The sequence below is a fragment of the Vidua chalybeata genome, chromosome 6, assembly GCF_026979565.1.
Source record: "Vidua chalybeata isolate OUT-0048 chromosome 6, bVidCha1 merged haplotype, whole genome shotgun sequence".
Taxonomy (NCBI): Eukaryota; Metazoa; Chordata; class Aves; order Passeriformes; family Viduidae; genus Vidua; species Vidua chalybeata.
In genome coordinates this window covers 23,376,164-23,396,496 of record NC_071535.1, presented here as the reverse complement: position 1 = coordinate 23,396,496, position 20,333 = coordinate 23,376,164, and the positions used below count along the sequence as shown (strand labels likewise).

The following is a 20,333-nucleotide window of genomic DNA, read 5'->3' as shown; positions in this document are numbered from 1 at the left end:
AGTTCTGCAGCGCTGAAAGGTTGATCTCATCCAGGCTCTACATCAGAGATCGCTCACCGCGCCTCTCGCTGCTGGTCACGGGGTCTTCGCCAACACCGTGTGAGCCGTGCTGGCTGCCAGCTCTACTCAGTGCTTTTCTTCATGTGGAGCACCAAAACCAGGAAAAGCTGCTGCTGCCATTTTTGTCCTTCTGTCCACAGCATGGCTGGGTAAAAGCAGCTAAACAAACAAATTTCATTGCGAGCCATGCCGAGGCAGCCACAGCTGCGCGCCACTGTCCTGGCTGGCCGATTTCGGCCACGCCGTCCCAGCCAGGGGGCCGCTCCCCGGCTGCTCCGGGCCTCGGGCCTGCCCCCAGTGCCAACTGTGGGGCTGCTCCCAGCGCTGATCCCGGTCTCATGGTTGCACCCAGCGTTGGGATGGCTCCCACCAACATGGCCCAGCAGCACCGATCGGCAGGCTCAGCCGGGAAGGGGCCCCAGCTGCCCCGCCAGCACGGGGCCTGGTGGGCTTCCCGGGAAGGGGCCAGCGCCACAGCAGAGCCCGGCGCGTCCCAGCCCAGCCAGTTACCTGCTCAAAGGCCGAAAGCCAAGAGAGCTTTTCCCGGCCTTTGTTCGTTTATAAACCTGCTTTTCCACAGAGGTGTGTGCAGCTCTTTTTAAGTAGTTTAATGGGTGTCAATGTTGAAAACTAGCCAGCTGATTGGCTCTGCCAAGACCCACAGGGAACCACCCCTGCCGCCGGTGGACTCCTCCCCAGCGGAAAACCAGACTTTGTTAAACCAGGACACCAGGTAAGGAGGTAGCCCCTAAGGCTGCCCAAGGCTAATGCTGAGAAGACTCACACACAGCCCTGACTTTGATCTGAAAATGGGACAGCCAGTGCTGGCTTTATGAGAGCTAAGAGATACTGAGGGTTGCTCTGTCAGTTATACTGGGTTTTCCTTTCCAGTGAATTGTCTGGACTGTCATGTCCATGTAGCCCCAGACAAAGTGGCCTTAATCTGGGAGAAGGATGAACCCGAAGAGGAGGTACGGGTGACATACAGGTAAGTACCTCTCAACATATGAGAGGCATATTGTAGCATGCATGAACACTGCACAGGGCTGATCTGCTGATGTCTGTCATGTGAGGGAATGCAGCATCCCTTCACATAGAGCCAGCGTATGGTAGCTGTTGGCTTGCTTGTGCTGATCTGAAACTTCAGCCTACCCCCTGATTAAATCTCCTGGGCCCTGAGAAGTCCCTGCCCAGCTGGGGTGGCAGTTATAAGCCCCTTGGGGCAGTACTGCAGTGCTTTTAGGTAAGACACACAGGGAAGTCACACATGTGCCTTCCCACCCAGGTTGCTGTTATCTAAACTTAGGGGGTAAGTGGTCTGCAAGGAAGGCAAATTCACAGCTGCAAATATATTGAGAAATCCCACCACTCATCCTCATGTCAGCAATGCTGCTGGAATTGGCTCTCTGGGGGGGCTGCCTGTCCAGCCCTGCTAAGTTGGTCTGGGGCCTCCCACCTTCCAGCTTAAATTGCCTGCTCTCTGAGTCACTCTCACAGAATTCAATTAAATCCCTCTGCACGCCAAACAAGTCCCTCTGTCCTCTCTGACTTCAGGCCTCACATGAGAAATATGACCGGCCACTCTTGCCAATCCCCATGCATGGAGAGCCTTCCATAAAATGACTCACTGACAGCCACGCTGTGGTTTCTGGGAGGGACATTTCTTGGGAGAGGCATCTTTCTGCTCACTGCTTTCCTACAGCTGTTGTTCTTGCTTGACCTCAGCTATCGTTAAGCATGGGACCCTGTTTTGGGAAAAGATATCTAACTTCTCACATGTAACCTCCAGGGTAGTGTGTCACACTGGTTGTACAGATTGGTAAGAAATGTGGAGGCTGTCATTGAGAAAGTCAGCTGAGGTGTTGTGGGTTTGCTGAGCCAGAGGAATTGCCAGTGGCTGTTGTTGTACAGAAATCATTCTAATTTATGCCTTTTCCATAAATAACAGTCTATGGTAGAGACTCTCTTTCTTTCCCACTGATTTTTACAGGTCTCCCATGGTCTTCCAGAGTGAGGAGGGTTAGGGTATGTAGGGATATAAGCTGTGTCCTTGTGATTCTGAGGCACCCCATCTTTATGCACGCAGGTAAGATCTGCGAGTCTCTTAACTGTTCCATTGCTTCTTTGGGCAGGGAACTGCTGGAGCTGACATGCTGCCTGGGAAATACCTTGAAATGGCAAGGGGTGAAGCAGGGTGACAGGGTGACAATCTACATGCCCCCGTGCCCACTGGCAGTGGCTAGCATGCTGGCTTGTGCCTGCATCGGGCTAGTGGGAGAGTGGTCCCTAGGAAGCTTTCTTGGCACTGAGTGAATGAATTGGAATGCTTCAGGAAGCTGGTTGTGTTGCTGCCAATATGACAGCACTCAGCTCTGCCCTTCACAGGGCATCATTCCTTCATGTTCCAGCCTTGCAGCCAAGGGTCTCATGAGGAATAAATGGGGCAGTGGGAAGAAGAGCTTGTTTTGCTTTTTGCCTGCAGGCACAGCACTGCACTAATCCAGCTGAGATGGAGAGATTCCAACTCTTGTGGGCAGGCTGGGGTTGCTCTGGGCCAAGGCATCACATGGTCCCTCTGCTTGCTGCCTCACTGCTCCTGTGCTGGGCTCCTTGCTGAGCTCAGGGGGTTTTGAGTGTTCACTGTCCATCTGGAGTCCAGCAGCACCTACAGGAGGCTTATGGAGTCCTCTGCCACTTTGCCCTTGCCTACAATTCCTCTCCTTCCACATGGTCATGTAAGTACAGAAGCACCTTTCTTACCCAGAAGGTTCTGGGTATTAAGGATACTTGGATCAGCCTTGTCTAGATACCAGCAAAAGGAAAGGCAGGCTGTATCTCTCACCATTGGAAAAGAGCAAATTTGTACGTGGTTTTTTTTTAAGTATCTGTCTCCTGCACCTTCACAGTTTTCGGTTTTTTTAACTTCACTTTTATTTAACTAATTTTATTTCTTTCTGATTTTTTTTAAAAACTCTTTGCAGGAAGAAGGTGTCCCTGCAGGGGTGGTAGGAAGGCAGAAGAACACAGTACAGTTAGGGCTGACAGAGAGTACACTGCTTCCTGTTGTGCCCCTTGCCAGGAGTGCAGTCCCAGGTAAAACCCCTCACTGCCTCTCTTTTCTTGTTCAGTATGTATTCGACTACCAGGACAGGGACATCTTTGGCTGTGTGGTAGACATTGGCTGCATCATGGGACATACGTATGTGGTCTACGGCCCCCTCTGCAATGGTGGTACCACTGTCCTTTTTGAGAGCACTCCTGTCTATCCTAACCCTGGTGAGTGAGGTGACTCAGGGGAGCTGGGACATTCCACAGCACCCTGAGATCCACAGCAGGCAGGGAGCTGGCAGCTTGATGCCAGGACATGAGCAGCAAAGGCTCTGTTGCCTCAGCAGCAGCCCGTGGGCTGTGCCCAGTAGAGAGCTGCAAGGGGAAGTCTTTTCCTCTGTTTAGGAAGCCACTGCTGCTTCTCCAGAGGTGGACCTGTTAATCCCTCTCCCTCCCTGCAGAAGGAACAATAGCAGAGCTAGGTGATATAAAGAAAAAGGGGTTGCTGCTCCTGAACTGCTTCCATCCTTCCCACCATACGATTAACTTGGCTGAGGCTCCTGGCACTGCTGGAGAGCCTTTGCTCTCACCTTTTCTTTCTCTGCCTTGGTGTTGGGTTGGAAGGACCTGTATGGATGCTTACTGCCCCTGTTTCCATTCCAGGCCGCTGCTGGGAAACAGTAGAGAGGTTAAGAATTACCCAGTTCTATGGGGCACCCACTGCCATCCGCCTGCTCCTGAGATACGGCGATGAATGGGTGAAGAAGTATGACCGCTCTTCTCTCAAACTGCTTGGCTCAGGTAAGTTCAGCAAAATGGGTTGGGGCAGCAAATCCTTGGACATCACATTGTGGCTCTTCCCATAAATGCCAAAAGTAGCAGCACATGAGACCCCAGAGTCAGGAGACTGCACTATTTCTGCTCTGCCCCAGTATCCTTCTCCTTGCAGTGGGGGAACCAATCAACAAGGAGGCATGGGAATGGTACTTCCGTGTGGTTGGCAAGACACGATGCCCAGTAGTGCACACTTGGTGGCAAACTGGTGAGATGCATGTGATTCCTTGTTCCAGGCTTTAGGAGTGACCTGCTGCTTTTCTAGCCAAGTGATAGTGGTTGTTGCGGACAGTCTTTTATGAGCAAGGCTGTAAGGGCCCCTGAGCACCCAAACATAAAAGCTAACCCAGATAAACAATGGGGATTTGAGGGTACATCTCAACAGATCCCTGCTGAACTAAATGAGCACAATCATCCTTCTGCAAAGTTCCTTCCCCAGCTCTCTGGCAAAGCCAGCCCCAGCCTCTGCAGTGTGTAGTAAGGGACAGGGCAAAGGCTATTAGTCAAGCAGTGCTTGGCATTCCTCTTATCCCTTATTTTGATGAGCATTACAGTTTCTTTTCCTTCAGAAACAGGAGGCATCTGTATCTCACCCCGTCCTTCTAATCCTGGAGCTGAAATCCTTCCAGGCATGGCTATGAGACCCTTTTTTGGGATCAGCCCCTCCCTCTTGGATGACAAGATACGTTTATAACCTGCAGTCCAGGCACTGGCTCAGCCCCCTTTCCCCCAGGTGCTTGCAGTACGTACTTGCCGATGGGAGAGGAAATCTGTAAGCACATCTTTCCTGCTCATCTCTGCTAGACAGTAACCTTCCTTACTGGAAAGGGACAAACAGGGAAGCTGTTCTTCCAGCTAGTGCAGAAGTTGAGTTCTTGTCCAGCTTGCACTGTCCTGACAAGAGAGGCTGTGTTTGGGCTCCCTGGCACACCTTTCCAGAAAGGACAGGGCTGGGCAGGGACAGCCAGTCTCCCTGGAGAGGCTTTGCATCCCACCATGGGAGGCATTTTCTTGCAGACATATGCTGGGAGAGACTAAGCCTGTCCTGTTGAAGTGAGCCACACAGGACCCTCCTCTCTGCCCTTCCTGACATTTCCATCACAGTGTTGTTAAACAGGCAGTAGCTAAACATCCAAGGTTACTAAAAGGTTACTTCAGCCATGGTTACTAAAAGATAACCATTTTACAGGGAAATGTCCTTCTGGAAAATGATGTCTCAGGAGCTCTTTGCATCTCACAAGCCTGGCCCCGTATGCCACGAACAATTTACAATGACCACAAGAGATTTCTGGAAACTTACCTGACTTCTTATGCAGGTAAGGAAAACATGTGGCAAGACACTTGCACACATTTGGTTGGGTATGGTTGGGTCCACTTGCTGGCTTTCTGTATGGGGCAGGGTTCAGGAGAGCTGGTGTTGCTCCTTTGTTCTTCCAGAGACCCTCCACAGTCCTGAGGCCTTTCATCTCCCCAAGTCTGACATCACAGGACTGCCCCTTACCAACCTTCCCAACTGGATCACACATTGTTTTAAAGCAGTGGATTTGTCCTTCTGCCCCCAGTCCCCTTGAGCACAGACCTCTTGCAAACCCTATCAGCCTCTGTGGACTCACCCAGAGGCACTGAGCAAGCCCAAGAGTGTGTGTCTGTCTTGATGTAATATGAAGAGGAGAAGCAGCAAGACCACAGGCACCTGCACTGGAGCGAAGTGCTCCCAGCACATGGTGATAAGACAGGCACAGCATTAGCCAGTACACTGCAGAATGAGGGCAGGAGTCTGATGATAGAGCAGGTACCAACACATGCAGAAGACTAACAAGGAAGGCAGGCACATTTACCCTGAGCAGTTGAGGAAGAAGCAGAGTACATGGGCCCTGAAGCCAACAGAGAGGAGGAAGGGAAATGTGAGAGTATGGCTTCTGAGCAGCCCACATGCTCCCTCCAACAAATGACTATGGCATGGTTCTGGCTACTGCAGGATTTCTTCACTGGGGATGGTGTGTATTGTACCAGTGAGGGCTACTACCAGCTAACAGGATGGCTGGACAACATCATTAGCATCAGTGGACACTGGCTGGGCACTGCAGAGGTGGAGAATGTTGTGGTAAGAGATGTGGTTGGGAGGTAAAATCATCCAAACTAAAGCAGTCAGGGGCAGGAGGAAAAGACGAGTGCTTGCAGACCTACTGAGGCAGGAAGGAAAAAGGGCAGAGGCCATCTGAGGTCTTTCCTTCTGTCCCTGCATTATTGTGGGCTGCAGCAGCCAAGTCAGGTCAGGGCAGCTCCAGGTGGCAGCCAGCCTGCCAAAAGCACTGATTCAAACCTCTGCCCTGTTCTCTTCCAGAATCACCATGTGGCAGTGGCAGAGTCTGCTGTCATTGGCTACCCACATGAGATCAAGGGAGAAGGTAAGATGCTTTCTTTCCTGCCCCGAAACATCACCCGGGGCTATAGCACTGCAGTGGGAAGTGGCATTGGTAGCAATGCTGTGTCCACACCATACAGCATGTTAGTGGGGATCTCAGCACAGCCATCAAAACCCAGCACATGCCCACCAACCAGCTGGCTTTGCCTAAGGTGGCAGCAGCATCGGGTGGCAGCAGCAGTACTTCTGTGTGGCCAAAAGCACGCCGTTTTGGCTACAGAGCATCCCTTGAGGCTACCAGCAGAGAGGGCCTCTCCTGGCACTAGGTACAGGCAGGTCTCAGGGGCATGGTATGCACTGCTCAGTAACCTGGTGATCCTTCTGCCAGGAGCCTATGTGTTTGTTGTGCTGAAGAAGGACAGTGGCTACACACAGGAGACTCTTGCTGCCAAGCTACAGGAGCTCATCTCAAAGAAGATTGCGAAGTATGCTGCTCCAGATTATGTTCAGGTAACACAAGCAAATTGGTCCAACACCCACACTGGCAGATTGACTGAGCCCTTTCTCTCAGCCTTGACTCTGCTCCTCCCCATGATAGGTCACACACCAGCTGCCCAAGACATGCTGGGATAAGATTATGCGTTGGGTGCTACGGAAAATTGTGGTGGACAAGGCCAGTGAGCTTGGGGACCTAACCACCCTGGACAACCGTGAGGCTGTGCAGCAGATCATAAAGGGACACAAGCATCTTCTGGAGCAGCAGAAGGGCCACTAGCTTGGCTCTGCCAGCAGCCACCTCCTCCTCCTTCACTGCAAAACCAGGGAAACATCCAGAAAAGCCACTAAGCAAGTGGTGGCCAGTAAGTTCTCAGATCACACCTCCACTGCAGTCTTGGAGCGACCTCTCCACAACACAACAGACCCTCAAAACCTGTCTCAGTACACCCATGTAGACAGAGGAGAGAACATGACTCATCATAGGCAAAAGAGTAAGGGGAGATAAGCTGTTTCATTCCATGAAAGCAGAGGGCGTAAAGCCCTCCTTGAGGTTCCTTGTGCCTTGCAGTAGCTGCAGAGGCAGCAGCAGGTAGGATGTCCAGCCCTTGATAGGGATACTACTCTCACCTCTGCTTTGCTCTTTTGCAGTAGTCTTGCCCAGGACCATTGCCAATATACAAGCATCTCCTCCAAAGCAAACCCCAGAAAGAAAACATGCAACGGTCTGTTTAACAAATAAATATTCACTCTTCTCCATAAAACCAGTTTGAAAACAGGCCCCAGATTTTAATACAAAAATGTTCCTTTCACCTGTAGCCATGTGTTATGGAGAGAGCAGAGACATGCCCCTTCTCTGTGCTAGCATTCTCCTCCCCTTGTCTCCTGCTGGAAAACACAATTCTCAACAGAGCCACAAGGTACATAAATCTGTACTGCAGAGCTGTGTATCAAAGACAGAGCTCCTAGCAAGGCACAGAGGGCAGAAAAGGAGGCTGCATTCTAGCCTCACACCAATGTATCCAAGACAAAGTGGAGGTTTCTCTGGCTATTGTTTCTACAAGACCCATGAGGCAGCATCTTCTCTCAGGGTGGCCAAACAGCTCAGCTCCTTTCTCTCATGAGAGCCAGGGAGGCAGAAGGAGGCTGGAAGAAGGGTGGCATAGTTATGTCTACTCTTGGCAAAACTCCATGAGTTCAGACATACTGTGTGTCCATCAGCAAAATCCAGAACTGGTCTTCCACTGTTTGACACAGCTTCTGACTTGGCAGCTCCATGTCTGCTATTGAGAGCTCTTCCACACAGGTGCATGTTCTGTGGCTGGCTAGACAAGGGCATGTTCTTCAGTGTCCTTCCTCAGAAGTGAGCCGCTTCATCTTCTCACATCGAGTGAGCTCCCATCTTCCCTCCCCGTGAAGTTTCAAAATCCAGCTGTGGAACTGCAATTCAATAGCACATTGAGGGATGTCTCTACAAGGGCATGGTCCACCCACAGTGAGGTCCTCCAGCCTTAGTCACTCCCCTCTACCTCACCACCATGAGGGAGGCATGGAGCACTGCCTCCCTGTCTCACCTTTTCCAGGCTGGGTCTGTGTCCCACACTGATCAGTGTCATGCCCAGCTGAAGGCACATACGGTACAGTTCATGCTCCACCTCTTCTGTCAAGGCACTGGTGGCTTCATCTAACACTGCAAGAAAAGTCATAAACCCCAAAAATCCTCTCCCCACCAGACATCTCCTGTAGGCAAGAACAGCAACTCACAAGAACATTTCAGTATTAATTAGAGCTCACCAAGAGCATCTGCAGAAGGCAAGTGAGGAGAAACCTAAGGACTCTGGTATTCCTCTGGCACAGCTGGTGTCAGGCAACTAGGAAAGTGTCTTTCTCCTCAAGTACTTGAATCCATCCAAACCACACCGTTCACCTCATTCCCCTCCCTCAAGAGCTGCCCACCACTGCCTCGCTCCCATCATGGCAAAAGCCAAGACATGACCTTCTCCAGGCAGACCACATGCCAGAGAGCCAGGCTGAACAGCAGTCAGTGTACTCTTCCAGCACAGACCCTACATGAAGAGTGTAGGATGGCCTGTGGCACCCTCCTGACTATTAAGGGTAAATACTACAGTCCTGGAGCAAATAAATTCAAATAATCTCTACAGCTTTTAGTTTGCCATCCACAGGTTCCTTCTGCCCAGACATCACTTAGCTGTGCTACAGGCTCCAGGGAAAAGAGAGGTACTTACATGTAGCTACCTGCTACTGAAACAGCCTCTGTTCACCCACATCCAACCTGGCCCTCATGGCAAGTCCTCCAACAGCTCAAGCCCCCAGCAGAGCCTAAGGAATTGGCCCCATTAGCTAATTGCAGATGCTTCTGTGGTGTCTCAGGACTGTTTCTCCCACTGCTCCTTGTCTTCTTTTGCCACATCAGGGCTAAACCTTCCATATTGCCCCACAACTGTACAGATGCTCGAGAGCTTCAGGTATGACAGCTGCTGCTACACTCCCCAACACACACATTCTTTGCATAGCAACTGGTGAGCAGGCTAACAAAGTTCTTCTGGTGCCATTGGATATGGACCATGAACGTTAATCACCAGTTCCCCAAGAAGAAAATGTCTTATGTGCAGCCTCTTTGATTTACCACCGTCCACCCAAATAATGAAACATTTTCACATTTCACAAGTGAATCCTGTGTGTGCTATGCTGCTATAATAATGGCCAAGACAAAGCATGTTCCTAGCACAAAAGGGATTGCATGAGCTGTCTCTGTACCAGCTTCTCTATACACCAAAGGCCTTGTCTTTTTTTCTCCCCTCTTTTGTAGTCAGTCACTCACCTGCATATTTTGGCTGGAGGTAGAAGAGCCGTGCAAATGAGAGTCTTTGCATCTCCCCTGGGGACAGGATGTCATACCTGCAGCAGGGTCGAGATTCAACACCTTCCTCAAGAAATAGAGCTTGTTTGCTGAAAATCTTATGGCTTCTGATATTGGAGACCAGCAAATAACTATCCCTGTGTGCCCCTTGTGCCCCCCTCCATACTGGGACTGGTTCTGCACCCCTGTACACACTCAGCTGCCTGCAGAACACCACAGCTGGTGACAGTTGGCATAGATGCTTGAGCCATGAAGGCTTTGCTCCTGTATAGTGTCCACATCTCATAAAACACAGATAAATCCAGCAGCAATGTGCATCTGCTTAGAAGTGTTCCCCATTCAGAAATCACCCAAATACACACAGACAGTGAGCTCCCTTACCAGTTCCAGTCCACCTGTTCATCCAGTCCTCCAGCCCTTGCCAGCAAATCAGTCTACAGAGAGCACAGCAGACTTGTGAACACAGTCCCCAACCCTGTCAGCCTATAGCCCTGAGCATAACCACCTGCTTTCTGCCAGTCTCCCTTTCTCTACTCGAGCTGAAGTTGTACCATATTTCTCCTCTTTCTGTCCCACAGATACTTGTGTCCCAAGCACAGACAATGTCCCCACATAAGTTCAGCACACAATCATGCTGTGCTGCCACAAAAAATCATCCCTTCTTCCCTCACTGGTGGCACCAGGAAAGAAGGCAGCAGTGCTGCCAGTGACTCACCAGCCCAGCCAGCTCCAGGAATCGCACAATCCTCTCATCATCTGCAGACCCTAGGGAGAAAGCCATACAGCATAAGGAGAGGCAGTGTGTGCTGAGGCCACTGCTGAATGAAGGAGTTGGTGAGGCAGGAGGGAAGAACTGGAGTATCTCCTGAGGCTCAATGTAGTTGACCTGACCACTTACTTATACCAGATCCTGAGCTTTGGCAGAGATAGCCCCAAAGACTCACCTTCCTTGAAAGTATTAACCATGCCTGCAAGCAGCATACCAGGAGGTAGCTGGGCTCCACAGATACACCTGAGATTTGCCTCAGTTTATGGCCACAGCCAGAACACAAGGATCCAGGCTTCAACTGCCAAGGCCCTGCCCAATAATTGCTCTCTTAGAGCTGAGACTGCACACTACAAGTAATGGAGTCATGGGAACGGGGTTCAGGTAAGAGCCAGCAAAAGGACCCTATGTGGAAGAGAAATACTTCAGGGTGAGTCAGCTGTGGAGCAGAACATACACTTGAGCTGGTGTATGGAGGCTTGAGCATCTATGGAGGCTGAGAGAAAGGGCCATGCATCTGCCATGGATGTCTCTGAAGCTGCTGGAGAGCCACAACAGTAGCTGATAGCTGTAGTTACTCTCAGCAAGATTGTGACTCCCAAGCTACAGCAGACCACATGTGGTCTGGCTTTGGAAGAGGGTAGGGGAAAGAAAGGATCCATATATTCTGACCACAGCAGTGTGTAAAGCCCTGGGACATCATTTTGAAAAAGTGGAAAAGTAAAAGATAGAGGTAGATAGAAAATAAGATTAAGGCAAATATGGCTTGCTGAAAGTCAGACTGTACCAAACAAATCAGATGTATCCCAACAGCAACATACATAATGTCTAGCACAGCAGGAAGAACATGGGCAGCTTGTCCTCCTTATACTAAGAGAGCAAGTTCTTATCAAGTGATACAGTGATCAAGTGGTACAGAGTATACTCCCTCACAAAAGGAGGGGGACACAGAATTGACCTTAACACACACTAATCTTCTAGGAAACACCAGAGCAACAAAAGCAAAAATAAATGAGTGTTCCTGATGGGTTACATCAGGGAAAAAGCTGTACTGGGAACAGGACAGTGAGGCAATACCACAGCATTGGTTAATTGCTCTAATGGATTTTCACAAACCTGAAAGTGGATAGATCTCCTTCAGGGGATAGATCACCTGTTTAACAGCAAAAGAAACCATGTCAGAGGGAGCTGGACACTGTCCATCAGAGATACAATAACATGAACTCAGGCACAAGGGAAGGAGCAGCCACAGGTATCCTCCCTCTTGGAGGCCTGTCTGCACCCCAAGGGTTTGCAGGGCATGGCCACAGCTGGGAGCACAGCTGAGGCCAGAGCAAAGACAGACCCTGGGCTCACCTGCTCACGCAGGCTTCCATCAGTGAAGAAAGGCCTCTGCGGTAGGAACACCACTCCTCGGGGACCAAAGCAGGTCAGCATCCTGATGCTCCCTGCACAGAGACACTCATCACATCTGCAGTATCAGGCAGGAACTTCCCACTGGCCCGTGTAGTCCTGTCCCATGAAGTAGCCAACAAGTCCCCAGAAAAGTGTGTTTGCAACACAGAGCAAAGCAATGAGAACCAAAGACTGTGACAAGAGATGGGTGGCTCAAATTAGTTTATCAGTGACACTTTCACCATCACATGGTGGCACTGGCCTCACAAACTGCCACACTGCCACCTTGCAAACTCAGGGTAGCCTTGGTTGAGAAAAAGAAGGCTGTCCTTACCTCGTGTGCTTTCCCAGAGTCCTCCGAGGACCCTAAGGAGAGATGTCTTCCCTGTACCAGTGTTTCCCACAATCATCACACTGTTTCCTTGTGAGATCCTGAGGCTCAAGTCCTTGATGAGCAGCTTGCCAGAGGATGGTACTGAGAGTGTCACTTGCTCCAGAAGGAAAGCTGTGTCCCTTGGTACTGGGTCCTCGCCAGAATGGTTGCTGGGCCACCACCAAGACAAAGACCAAGAGATCCAGGGGTAAATGACCATGCTGAGATGGGCAAAAATCAGGCACCTTAGACCTCCTGTGCCTCTGTGACAGTAGCCCTGCCCCACACACCCTGGAAATGACAATTGACAGTGAGCACTGCCTGCTCCAACCAAATGCATGCAACAGACTGTGACACCAGGGGCCGCCTCCATCCCATGGCAACCTCACACTGGCACGTAAGCTGCAAGCCAACCCGTTGCTGAGAGGCGACTCACCCGTCCAAATCCCAACTGGTTTTGGCTTCAGAGTAGTTACCATTTTTTTTTCTGCCAAGGCTCAGCAAGGTCTCCTGCAATTCGCCAATCCTAGACACACAAGAGGTTGCATGAAAGCCAGGGACAACTCCAGCAGCCTCCTCACAATATCCAAACTTGCCCATGCTTGCACATGAGCAACTGTTCCTTTTTTTTTTGTTTTTAGCACAGACGTAGGCAGAGTCTTGTTCTGCACTGCCCTTTCCTGCAGAGATGTGCCCACAGATAAGCTCACCTGTGTGTGTAGCCAGCTACATCAGTCAGAGTGCTGGAAAGATCTATAAGCTGGCTGAAGCAGCCAATGAGGTAGATGGAAACAAAGGCATTCTGGGGAGAAATCACATGGCAGAATAAGGGTCAGTGCTGAGCCGGGGCCCTGGCCCTTATTCTATGACTGCAAGGAGGCAGCCAAGGAGACCGCACATTTGGCCACATCAGCTGTCTCAGCAAGATGAATGAGGAGTGGTGAAGTCACCCAGGATGGTGGGAGTGAAGATGACCACATTTGAATGAAGCAGGGCTTCCCTGCTTAGTGCAGCAGTTTTTGCCAGGTAGACACATGTCCTGTCACCCAGGGATGGTGTTTGCAGAGTGCCTGATGGCCTGCCTAGGGCCCAGCATGCTTGGCCAAGTCACACAGATCCATACCACCACCCCTGCCTCGGCACCGTATGTGGCTCAGAACAGGGTGTCTCAGCCTGCAGTGCCCACTTTTTAGCTCTGCATTCTCTATCACAAACCAGTTTTGAGTATCTGTAACGAGTCTGGTCAGGAAGGTGAATGCAAGCCAGCTCAGCCTCACTGGTGGCAAAGCTCACCACAGGCAGTAGCCCAGGGCATAACCCAGACCCACAGCACTGCACAGACCCCATCTCCACCTGCACTGCTGAAAACCAGAGGCTTTCTGACCTCCTGTTTTTTTTTAGACACAGAGGTCTGAGCCAGGAAACACTTATGTAAACATGTCCTTGACAGTTCTCACACCCAAGTTATTCACACAACAGCTGGCTACAAGTTCCTGATTCCATAACACTGTGAGGAGGAACAGTCTAACCCAAAGATCAAGTGCTGCAGGTTATCTAGCCCCAGGGCCACCAGCACATGAAACTACCATCCTCAGTGCCTGCTCACCCTCCACAATGGGGTCACAGAAATTACCCTTAGCTCACCTTGCTGACAAGGGAACTGAGCTCTGTTGGACTCAGGTCGCCGTAGACCCCAGAAAAGATGGGAATGGCAATGACCACGTAGCTCAGGATGCTGCCCAGATAATCAAAGGTGTTGATCCCAACTGGGCACAAACACATTGAAAGAAGACAGTGAGTTAAAGTAGAAACCTGTGTCCCCGTAAGGTGCAAGTGCTGACCTTGAGCCCAGTCAGAGGAAGAGCCATGTTCTTGCCTTGGCCCTTTATGATGCACCAGAGCAGAAAAACCCATTTTGCAGGATAGCGCAAGCACCAGGGTGCATTTGCCAAGCAAAGAGCACTTTGGGGCAGGCCTCTGAGCAGAGAATCATCATCCAGACACACAGCTCAGGGACTACCATGGGGCAAAAGCCACTTTGCCTGCTTGTTGTTATGCTTCAGGGGCCTGATTCACAGTAAACAGGAGGGAAGAGCAAAAAGGAAGCTTTGAGGCGAGATAGTTTGTGTGCCTTGGGAGCACGCGGGCAGAAAGACTTAAGATTCCAAACTCCCACAGACATTTCTGTTCAGGGTTCTCCCTGCATTACACTGCTCAGAAGCTCACTGTGGTGCTGAGATCAGGAAGAGCTATCTTTATAGGGTCATTTAAAGAAAAAAACCTGGACTCAGTGAAAAAAGGAGAAGGAATATTTTCAGGGGATAACTATGCTTAAGGGACAGGCTCTATAGGAAAGAAGTTTCCACACCTCCCACCAACATATACAGTCCCCAAAGCTAAAGCCCTTCCCTCTTTTCTTCGTGTGTGAACACCTGCACCACAAAAAGCCAGATTCTGGGTCCTCCAAAACTTTGCCTCTTTATGAGGCTTTTACACAAGAGGGTTCCTATTTAGCACTGCAGGAGGCACCCTCTGCTGACCCTCAGGGCTTTCACAGACTAGCAAGAGACAGAAGAAGAAAACAGAGCACCCACCCAACTGCTCTACCAGTAGTTTCCCAGTGTATGGGCCACCACAATGGAGTTACCACACATCCCACTTCACCCCCCAGTCTGCCTACTCACTGTATAGCCACAGCTCCTTGCCTATCAGCTCTCTCTGGGTCTTCAGCAGGCTCTGCAGCCTCTGGTTTGTGCGCATGTGCTCCACTCGTCCAGCCCTGTAAAAGTAAGAATGCAACATGCCACAGACATCCTAGGACCATGGGCTTTAAAACTGAAGCTTTGAACAGGCCTGGCACCTTTGCCTCTGACTAATAAGCTCTTTATTGACCAGGAACTGAACAGCCAGGACTGCCTTCCTGAAGGGTATCGTCAAGGAACTCTGGCTGAAGCAAGCAGTCCTGCACATCTGTCCCAGAGCCATGGCTGCTGCTGCTGTTGCAGCAGGAGGAGGTAAAGCCAGGCTAGACACTGTCAGTGAGGGTCCAGCCTGAAGCAGTGTACACCCAAGGTCAAAAAGTTCTCAAATACAGCCTGGTTGGAAAAGAGGGATGGCACTGCTACACAGCTCGACCCAGAAAGGAGAGGGCAGAGAGTCCAGGGGGTGATAATCAGCCCACATGGCCTGCATGGCCAACAGCCTTAGCCCACCTCTTCCCACTTCCCACTCCACAGGAATGGGACAAAGGCAAGTCCTGAGCAGTGCAACCCTCAGTACGGGTACCCTAGCTCCACAACTTCCCCCTTTCCCGGGCTATCTCCATCAGGTCACCACCACATAAGTTAGTGGTGATGCTCCAGTGGCCAGGCTGAGCCAGGAGCAAGGAGACATCTCCTAAACCCCCACCTTCAAGCAAGTGTGACAGCTCCTTCTGCTGCTCTGCAAGGCCTGGGCTGCCCTCAGGTGGCAAAATGCAGAGAGAGCTCCACATGTCATTTCAGACTCCCACCTGCCATAGCACCTATTGCTCCTGACATCCAACAGAGGCTTGTGCCCACTACACAAACCACGCTCCCACCACGAGCTATGCAACAGGAGAGTCACTAGGGCCCAAGAAGATAAGGCCAGAAGCAGCATAAAAACATCCAAAAAAAGATTTTTGAGGTCTCATTTCTAAAGATTCTCAGTTCATAGAAAAATACATTTTCTTTCTCAAAAATGCACCTGGTTAAAATTCAGTTTGGGTTTATTGCCTTATAACACATCTCAGGTAACTACTGAGCTGCAGTCTTTGCTTTCCATGTATTAGGAAAGGAGAAAGGCTTGGCCACAAGGAATTAAAGGTGAGAAAGGAACTGGTGACCTTTTTTTCTAGAGCTATTATTCTGTTGCAGATGAGGAGAGATTGCTGTATTGGTTTCCTCTTTTCCTCCCATTCACTTCACTTTTAAAGGAAGTTTGCCGAAATCTTAGTAACAAAAGAAGTAAAAAGGTGGCAGTGCTCTGCTTCTGTTTCTTCCTTTACCAAAGCAATGTTTAGGCAGTCTTAAGAGGACAAGATCACAAGCTAGAGAAGTTGAGCAATCAAAACCAGCCACTCACCACATGTTCCTCCTCTTACAGGATTCTAGGAACACAACCTTTTAAAAAATTCTTTTATTTTTAATTATGATGCATACCATGAAAATGCCTGGTTGTGTGCAACTCAGCTAAGTTCTAATTTCACACAAAATGAAGCTTTTCTACTAAAACACTGTACTGAACCAAGACATTCTGTTTTCTGGTATAATAATCCACTTTCCATTTTCTACTTAGTAATAGAATAAAAAAAAATCAAATTTGTGAGGGAAAGTACTGCATCTTAAATAAGGGCATGTAATTACAGTATCTCTTCCATTACAAAAAATTACCATCAACCAGTAACAATCAATCAGAGTACAAAGAAATAATTCAGACTTGCCAGTGCAAACCAAGATTGATTTTGGTTATTTAAATGAGTTTCATGCCTGTCAATATAAGTTGTTATGAAATCAGTGATTTTGAATCAGACCGCTGTGGGGACAGCACCACAACACTTGAAATGCCCAACTTCAGTATAGTATGAAGGATCACAGACCGGAGAGAGGACATGTGCTACAATTCCTGGAAGAAATACACAACATATAGGGCAAAGGCAGACTCATGCCAAGAGAGAAATGACAACCTCCTGCCACCACAACACAAACTGCACCAAATTCATGCCTCTTTTTCTGGTGAACCAAGCAGCAGATCGACAGGCTTCAGGGCATCACTAAATGGGGGAGGTGCTGCTGGGCTCCTGATTGTGAGCTCAGCTCTGAGGTGAATGGCATTGAGCAAATTCAGAGCGTCAATACAGCATATGGAGGGTCAGGGCACAGACTGACCAAGAGGAGCAAAGCAGAGGTAAGGTGGCCAAGAAGCAGCTAGCACACCCAGAGAAGACATGCAGGCAAGCAGCAGCAGGATGGGGCCAGAAGCAACATGCAACAAGTCCTCAGCGGGACCAGATGCAATAAGACTTTGAGCAATCTTCCAGATAAGGACCTGGCAAAACATCAGTAATGGTCTCTAAGCCAGCACCAAATCTGTATCTGCCCTTGAGGGTGTTAGAAGGGAGGCAAAGGGAAGATAGTTGTCTCCAGTTGCTGTGGATTATTTCTACAGATAATGCACAGATTACAAAGAACCGTGTGTCAGGGCTGTATGACGAGGCAGTGGAAGGGATAGAAAGCTGCAGCAACAGAACTTGGGCTCCTCTGGAATATGCGAACAAAACAAGGATACTCTGAACTGGGACAATCCTTTTGAGGATACAAAGAAATTAACACTACTGACCTGTAGAAAGCAGCTGGTTCTGCATTGACACGGATCTGCATGTGCTTGAACCTGTACAACCAAAGAAACATAATTGTGCACAAATGCTCAGTGAATTATGTAGCCAAAACCATTCCTAGAGGAAACTTATCTTGCATGTTAGAGCAACAGGAACATCTGAGGCATCTCTTCACAGAAATAATCAACAGGCTCAGAAAGGCACTAGAGACCAAGGCTTATCACGAGGTGCCATCATTCAAGGCCAGCTCAGTGGTACATTTGTTTGATATCCTGCTCTCTCTGCACATCTTCTTAGCCCTTGGGCTTACTGTTTGCTGCTAGTCCAGCATCTCCACCACACAAAATCACCACTGCCAACTGCCCTGGGCTGGGCTCCCTTTGCCACAACAGCTTATGCTGGTGTCCCTGGATGCTTTGAGCCCCAGGGAAAGCTACAAAGCCCCTGCTACACACACAGCCAACCCTGCAAGCAAAGGGGAGGAGGTGAGTTACAGAGCATATGGAAAGACTAGGCTGTGAGACTGAACCGAGGGCATTGCCTGCCACGACACAAGGCTGTGAATGTTTGGCAGGGGCCCAGTACACTGACTCTGAGGCACCATTGCACAGGTAGCCTTCTCTGAGTGTGGAGAAAGTCACAGACAAGAGAATTAGCTACATACAGAGCCCTGAATGGAGACAAAAAAGCAGCTTTCACAGGAGCTGCCAAGGGGCAGTGAAAACACAGCTCTGCTGGGACTCACCTGAAATCTCCCTCCAGTTTTTCCTGCTTCACAAGTTTAGACACAATTGGGCTCATCAACACTTTGTTAACCATCGTCCCAATGACGAAATATCCAAAGATGCTTACTGGGCCTAGCCAGCCTGTGCTACAGAGGAGAAAGAGAAGTCAGCCAATAAGCCAAATAGAAGGACACTCCTGAATCATTAGGTTCAAGCAATCAGACCACTCAGCTGTCACCTCTCTTGGTTTTCACAGAAGTTTGGGGGGCAACATTGCACATCCCAGCATCTTCAAGGCAGAGTTCTATTTGGAGTATAGAGACCACTCACCCATGTGTACAAATATCCATCTGGGGAGTTGTAAATTGGGTGGCAGGCGCCAAAAAAAAGAACACAGAAAAGAGGTGTGCAAGCAGGGCCAGGATACATCCTTACCTGTGAAAGCACTGGTATGTGTAGTAGGCCAGTGTGAAGGGTGAGATGACAAGCTTGCTGGCCATGGAGCTGAGCTGCCTGCAGAACCTCTCCACATCCTGGCTGATGCGCTGGTCCCTGCTCCACACAAAGAGCCATTGGCATCATTACAGCCCAGAAGAGCCAGTACTAAATCCCTAACAGGGCACAAACCAGGCTGTTTCAGTGCATGAACATAGGACAGGCAGCAGGTGAACAACCTTATCTGGGAAGGACCTGCAGATTCCCCACAGGAGACCATTTTCATGGCCCAGCAGGACCCACCCAAGGGCCTTCATGGCACCCAGAAAGAACAAGTCTTGCCATTGCTTTCAACCTGTTCCTTGTATTTATCCCTTGTTCCACTTTCAACATTGTTCAACATTTGTGCTGAAGATCTCTGCATCATTGTCCTTTACTCCTCTCCTGGAACAACCCCTATACTATGAAAAACTACTGACTCTCCCCCTAACCTTCAGTACTGGGCTGAGATGCCATCAGATCCACCAGGACAGGCTAGAGCACAGGCCAAGCCTTCACCAGCTATTGGATATTTGCAAACACTTCCATCAAAGCTACCTTTTCACAAGAGCCAATCCCTTGGCTCTGCATGGAGTGCCTCTGGTTCCTTTGCTGCAAAGAAGGAAGTGCTTCCACCCACCTCAGCCCACAAGAGCAGGAAGCAGCACACTAAGCCTTCCCACCTCACTAGCAGCAGGCACATGGGTGGCAAACCTTGAAGTCCCATCTATCCCACTACTGAGCAGGAGATGCACTTGGGATAACTAGGAAGAATTTCAGTATATTTACTCCTCAGCACTTCATCTGTCCAGAGCACATAAGGATGAGGGCTTCAGCCTGCTCTGCTAAGCTCCAGTGGAAAGGCTATAATTTAATGTTGGAGTTCCGAATGAAGAGCAAGGATGGATTCCTGGATAGTCTCAGTGCAGATACTACCACAAAGGCATTCATCTTTTAACACTTTTGCAGTTCTGGAACAGCAATGGATTTAATTCTGGGGCAGCTCTCACCCTGACTGACCTTGCAGTCATCATTTTTCCTTTTCCTCAGACTGTAATATTCCCATAAAATTTTAACTTAAATTGTGCTATAGTCTCATAGAAGGATATTGCTTTTTACAAGCTATTAAGTAACACGTAATGAAAATACATGAAACACATAAAAGCATCAACGCAAATGCCCTACTAATGCTGCAACTGCTTGTATGCCACTCAGAACCCACTCTTCATTCCTTCAAAGTGGATGACTCCATGCATTTAACACTCAGCTTGGTTTGCACTGCATAACGGGACATCTCTGTTGCTCTAGTTTGTTCTCTAAGTACCTGGTGCAGGGAAAAAACTCTCATCAAGGAATTGCAAGATGAAGAGAATTTCTGCAGTGGCACCAAAACCACACTAAACAGTAACACTGAATGTTGGAGCAAGGTGTAATGAGATATACTCCACAGTAATCCCACACATTTGGTCTGCAAAGGCCAGAAGAGCTGTCTCTTGCTGCAGGGCAGACCAACCCAGTTGTCTCCTACATTTCACTGCACAATGTGAACACCTTCCCTAGT

The 20,333-nt window shown here is 49.5% G+C and overlaps 1 protein-coding gene across 6 annotated transcripts in view; it reads right to left on the bottom strand.

The window, feature by feature from the left end:
- Positions 1 to 7,528: 7,528 nt before the first annotated feature.
- ABCD4 (ATP binding cassette subfamily D member 4) overlaps positions 7,529 to 20,333 on the bottom strand; it is a 16,758-nt gene continuing 3,953 nt past the window's right edge. For 4 of the 6 annotated variants that reach the window (XM_053944389.1, XM_053944388.1, XM_053944387.1 and 1 more), the window contains 15 exons: positions 18,734 to 18,850; positions 18,319 to 18,444; positions 17,576 to 17,626; positions 14,902 to 14,996; positions 13,862 to 13,983; positions 12,928 to 13,019; positions 12,654 to 12,743; positions 12,179 to 12,438; positions 11,806 to 11,897; positions 11,566 to 11,602; positions 10,399 to 10,448; positions 10,065 to 10,117; positions 9,645 to 9,721; positions 8,377 to 8,492; positions 7,529 to 8,242 (listed from right to left, as the gene is read on the bottom strand). In XM_053944389.1, coding sequence (XP_053800364.1) covers positions 8,147 to 8,242; positions 8,377 to 8,492; positions 9,645 to 9,721; positions 10,065 to 10,117; positions 10,399 to 10,448; positions 11,566 to 11,602; positions 11,806 to 11,897; positions 12,179 to 12,438; positions 12,654 to 12,743; positions 12,928 to 13,019; positions 13,862 to 13,983; positions 14,902 to 14,996; positions 17,576 to 17,626; positions 18,319 to 18,444; positions 18,734 to 18,850 — 1,474 coding nt within the window. In that variant the 3' untranslated portion in view covers positions 7,529 to 8,146. The remainder of the gene's footprint in view (positions 8,243 to 8,376; positions 8,493 to 9,644; positions 9,722 to 10,064; positions 10,118 to 10,398; positions 10,449 to 11,565; positions 11,603 to 11,805; positions 11,898 to 12,178; positions 12,439 to 12,653; positions 12,744 to 12,927; positions 13,020 to 13,861; positions 13,984 to 14,901; positions 14,997 to 17,575; positions 17,627 to 18,318; positions 18,445 to 18,733; positions 18,851 to 20,333) is intronic. The other 2 variants (XM_053944385.1, XM_053944390.1) reach the window with 1 other exon arrangement.